At 35.0% G+C, this 5,120-nt stretch overlaps 2 protein-coding genes across 2 annotated transcripts; one reads left to right on the top strand and one right to left on the bottom strand.

Annotated features, from left to right (window-relative positions):
• Positions 1 to 1,293: 1,293 nt before the first annotated feature.
• Positions 1,294 to 2,145, top strand: LOC125221642 (probable glutathione S-transferase). The gene is made up of 2 exons (XM_048123822.1): positions 1,294 to 1,643; positions 1,718 to 2,145. Exons 1-2 carry the CDS (start codon positions 1,335 to 1,337, stop codon positions 2,045 to 2,047), a joined length of 639 nt encoding a protein of 212 aa, XP_047979779.1. The 5' UTR covers positions 1,294 to 1,334; the 3' UTR covers positions 2,048 to 2,145.
• Positions 2,146 to 2,153: 8 nt separating this feature from the next.
• On the bottom strand, positions 2,154 to 3,896 carry LOC125221643 (remorin-like). Its single transcript, XM_048123823.1, has 5 exons — positions 3,532 to 3,896; positions 3,197 to 3,247; positions 2,964 to 3,051; positions 2,666 to 2,747; positions 2,154 to 2,574 (listed from the first exon to the last, which is right to left on the bottom strand). The coding sequence occupies exons 1-5, from the start codon at positions 3,644 to 3,646 to the stop codon at positions 2,374 to 2,376; spliced, it is 537 nt and encodes a 178-aa protein (XP_047979780.1). The 5' UTR covers positions 3,647 to 3,896; the 3' UTR covers positions 2,154 to 2,373.
• Between the last annotated feature and the right edge of the window lie 1,224 nt (positions 3,897 to 5,120).

The following is a 5,120-nucleotide window of genomic DNA, read 5'->3' on the forward strand; positions in this document are numbered from 1 at the left end:
TAGATCTATTGTTGTTCGGCACGAGTTTTAATGTAGAAATGGTAAAGTAAGAGAGATGAGGAGAAAAAGTAGGTAAAGTAAGAGAGATAGGGAGAAAAAGTGAGTAAAGTATGAGAGGGGGAAGAAAAAGTGGAAAAAGTATGAGAGATAAACTTTCTATTTTTAAAAAGTGGTCTATTTTTTGTGGACGTCCCAAAATGGCAAAAGTGGTCTATTTTTTTTGGATGGAGATTGTCTTAAAAACATCATTCTTGTTCTTGCCATTTAATCATTAATCATCAAGTATCAAAGTTATTTATGTTATACTTCATCGCTTTGTGTTTACTTTCGATGAGATAAAAAATACTCTAAATAATAAATTGTGTATTAATTAGGTATCCGTTATATCCAATATTTGAATGAATTACCAAATACCCAATATTTTTCTAAATTACATGTCCACTATCAAAAAATAGCAAAGAATGAGGTACCAGAAAAAATAAAATGAGATAATTATATGAGACGGATTAAAATAAAAAATTGAAACATACTCCATAGTGGACATAGGAGTACTGAATCTCATACTCGATACAGTAAAATTAGATATCAGGATGGATATGAGTAGATCCAATGCCCAATCTCCGTAACATATGAAGTACATCAATGTTGAAAAAAGTATTACTATAAAAGTCAAAGAACTCCTGTATAAAGGACAACACAAAATTCTGTATTAATTGTACTACGTTATTACTCAATCTGTCATTTTTGGGTTTTCAGTAACATTCTATATTATATAGTAGTACTAAATTACATTCTGTTAAATTTTTACAGTAACATTCTATTATAAAACTATGCATATATAAAAATGAGAACTACAATTCATATTTTCTTTTCATCATTTTCATTCACATTTTTTAAAACTTGTATCAACTTAAACTAGGATTATAAACGAGGAAAAAAAGGAGCAGTATAAGTTTAATTGTTTAACTAATTAAGAAAATTGACCTGAAAAGCCAAATGATTAAAATCAACGGTGGGTAGGTTGTTGAGATCATCCCCTGCGTCACTCTCTAGTCTCTCCTCAATATGCTGAAAATGCGATCACCTACTTCTCTGTATCTCAATATTACCAACTCATTGTATCTCAAATCCTAAATATTATACTCCTATAGTCTTCGTCACACATACATATATATTTCATATCTTAGTTTGCTAGTATTTTTTAATTCAACTAGCTTAGTGACCAAGTTTGCCTTTCTCTAGTATAAGTAGACCTCCAAAACTAAGAGTAGTAGTAGTAGTAGTAGTATAACACATGCAATCCACCAAAATTAAGTTAAAATACATATAAAAAAATGTCTGAAGTGAAGTTGTTTGGAGCTTGGTTTAGCCCTTTTGTGAAGAGAGTGGAAATGGCCCTCAATCTGAAAGGTGTGGAATATGAGTATATTGAAGAAGATCTCAAAAACAAATCACCTCTTTTTCTACAATACAATCCGATAACCAAGCTAGTGCCTGTTTTGGTTCACAATGGCAAACCCATTTTTGAGTCCACTGTGATTCTTGAATACATCGATGAGACGTGGGAAGGTCCCTCAATTCTTCCCAAAGATCCCTACGAACGCGCCATGTCGCGTTGCTGGGCCAAGTTCGTCGAGGATAAGGTACATACCATAATTAAACCCTCGTTTTTATTATTTTTTATTTCACTTTTCAGTGCTCGGAACCATTGTGGAAGGCGTGTTGGGCTGCAGGAGAGGAGAGGGAGAAGGCGAAGAAGGAAGCCGAAGAAGCACTCATGATTCTAGACAATGAAATCAAGGGCAAGAAATTCTTCGGAGGTGACAATATTGGATTAGTAGATTATGTTGGCAATTTTATTGCATTGTGGATTCCAATTCTCCAAGATGTGGTTGGATTCCATATTTTGACAGAACATAAGTTTCCAAATGTATGGAAATGGGGTGATGAATTGTGCAACGACAACTTTGTTAAGAAAAATCTGCCGGAGAAGGAGAAAGTAAGTTCTGTGTTGAAGAGGGCCTTTGAGACTGGTAGTCTCTACTAACAACACCTTCAAACTTTATTGTTTAGTGTTTATCTATGGATGGTTCATGGTTGTGAACTTGTGTTTCAGTATGTGATAGTGAAATGCCAGATCTAACATGAGAATGTAGGAAAAGACAAACAAACAGTGGACTTATTCAAGACAATTGTTTTCTTGTTACAATCCAAAAAAGACAACATGACATGAGATGACATAACAGAGCATAGTAGTAGAATCACACAGCATAAGACACTATCTATACAGAAGCCAAAAACAAAGTTATATGATTCAATATTCAAACATGATGTTGGTGGTGATAGATGATAGATGATAGATTCACTTGTTTTCTAGCCACCGAGGCAACCGCAGGACTTTGGCGGGGCTTGATTCGTTGCACGGAGTTTTGCAGCGGTCTCCTCAACTTTGAGTAGCTCTTCTCCGCGTTTGGATTCAACCAGGGCCCTCTTCTCCTCGGCCTGCTTGTGCACTAGTCCGACCTTGTTCCTGATCTTCTCCGCGTACTCTCCCTTCTTCTTCTGCATTTTTTCCTTCAAGAAGCATGTGTGGTTCGTTTCATTGCTCGTTTTGTAAACTGGTAACTACATTGAAGCTTCATCAGTTTGAGAAATGTGTTGTTACCTCAATGCTCTTTAGCTCGCTCTCAAGAGCAGCCTTCTTCGTGTTCTCCCACGAATTAACGTCTGAGAGCTTCTTCTGTGCCCTGCATCATCATCATAGGATTTAGTTATCATCACCTCTCAATTATATGGAGAGGTCTGAAACATTTGAAAGTCATCATCAAGGAAACAATCTTAGCGACCGGATTTGTACAAGAACACATTTGCAAGAAGAGCAATGCTTCTAAATATGATGTTCCAAGATTGAAGCATGACAATGTTCATACAAATTAGTAGAAGATATGGGGGATGAGCCCTACTTGTTTTCGGCTTTGGTCTTTTCACTTTCTTCCCATGCCTTGATATATGACAACCTCTTCTCATCTTCGAGCTTTGCAAGAGCAACATCTACAAAATTTATATAGTCCAACTTCTTCACTTGGTGATTTTCTCAAATAATTTCAACTTATCCACAAGCTAGTACAGAGAGCAAAATCCAAAATCTAAGACTAAATACATGTTTAACTAGATCCAATTCGAACGAGAAACTGACCTCTATCAAGGGATCCTTTGGAGCCTGTCTTGGCTATGGGATCAGGGATCTCTGCATCACACAAAAAACGTCTCACAATTCAACCTCAATCACAACTAATGGCATAGAGATTTCACAGAAGAGATTTATGCTAATTTTGAATCAGTATTGGAGAAACAACCATGAACCACCACAACATCTCTTAAATATATTTCTAGCATTTCCCAGCAACCAAAATTCAATCTTTAGTAGTTTTTGTTCATAAATTATAAAAAAAATGCAGGGCTAGTCAGTTGTTAATCATAGATTTTCATAACAGAATCTTGAATAGAGAGAGAGGAGAGAAATGAATTTACTTGCAGCAGGCTCATGCTTAACGACGTCGTTGGACTTCCCCATCACCGCCACAGCTGCTGGTGCCTCCTCTGCTTCAGCTTTCTTCGGAACAACTTCTTCCACCGCTGCTGCCATTTCTACAGATAATGGATATTTATATACACACACACGCACACACTCTCTCTCTCTCTCTCTCTCTTTGTGTGTCTGTACTGGCGAATAAATCAAAAGGAAGCAAAGAAAATTCTCCACTAACAGAGAAAGAAGTATAGAAAGGGTTGGCAATGGAGAGAGTTCGATTACTGTATTTTGTGGTGCTTTAAACGACAACGCAATCTGCGTTTTCACCACCGTCTTTGCTGGCCTCGGTTTTGTATTTGCAAGTCGAGGCTCACTGTAGTAGCAAAGGGACGCTTTCTTGTTACCGTTAAATTCTTACCATAGGCTGATAGGCTCTAAGGAAGTACAGGATTAAGGGTGCACAGGAAGATCCGTGTGGGTGCGACGTAGAGTGGACTTCCCACGTGCCGACAGTGTAGTACCGTGTAATCTCTATAATTAATGTCGTTATATTTTATTCTAAAGTTTACTAAATATATTCTATTATTACCACCTGTTATATCCTCAAAGAAAAATGAAAACATAGTTTTGTATATATATAATTCACCATCTGCTTCCGTTATTCTTATTCCTTTATTGAATACTATTAAAAAAAAAGAATAATTAACGCGCGACAACAATTACAAAATAATAATAATATTAACGACAACAATTACAAAATAGCATGGTCTGTAATAAACTACTAATAAAATTTTCAATTGGTATCCGATTCTGCATACTGTCATCTAATTAATTAACTAAATGTTATTTTCAATTCCTCCAGATTGCAGCACCTACTATAATACCGTTGATAACAAAAGTTATTTTCAATTCGTCCACATAGATGACCCCACAGAATATATCCGTCCTGGGTCAAATTGATTTTCGACATAATGTTGCTTTGTTTTATAATTTTGGAGTTACTATTAAAGCTAACTCAACCATAAAAACATTATATATAGTGAACAATAAGGGTATATATAATGTCAATAAACAACATACGCAGTACTGTATTACATGATTTTGAAATGCTTATATTTAATGTTCTCATTTCGTAATTACAACTTACATATTTTTCTAGTAAAGTTTGTCAAACATACACGCACCACAAAATTATGTCAACTAATTAGTACCTTATAACTTGTTGCAGCTGAAAATTATTAAATGCTAGTAATTGTTATTGCAATGTTTAAAAAAGTTGCTACAGTCTTACATTTATTAAACGCAAAGGAAAGAGGTGAAAATAAGAGGAATTGTCAAACATATCACAATCTATACATGAGTTTATTAATTTCACTTATAAAGACCCCCGACTATTGTATTTTAATGTGCCATATAATTCATTGTTTAATTTTACAATAAATTAAAAATGGGGCAATATTATTTATGATACTGATGCTTTTAAAAAATGAATAGAAAGAGATGATGGAGTATTATTTATTATTGAACGTGAAATGTGATGAATAATGGAATCCCATGACTGTAGCTTTCGACTCAAGTGCTTGACATG

Source organism: Salvia hispanica, chromosome 4, assembly GCF_023119035.1.
Source record: "Salvia hispanica cultivar TCC Black 2014 chromosome 4, UniMelb_Shisp_WGS_1.0, whole genome shotgun sequence".
Classification (NCBI taxonomy): domain Eukaryota; kingdom Viridiplantae; phylum Streptophyta; class Magnoliopsida; order Lamiales; family Lamiaceae; genus Salvia; species Salvia hispanica.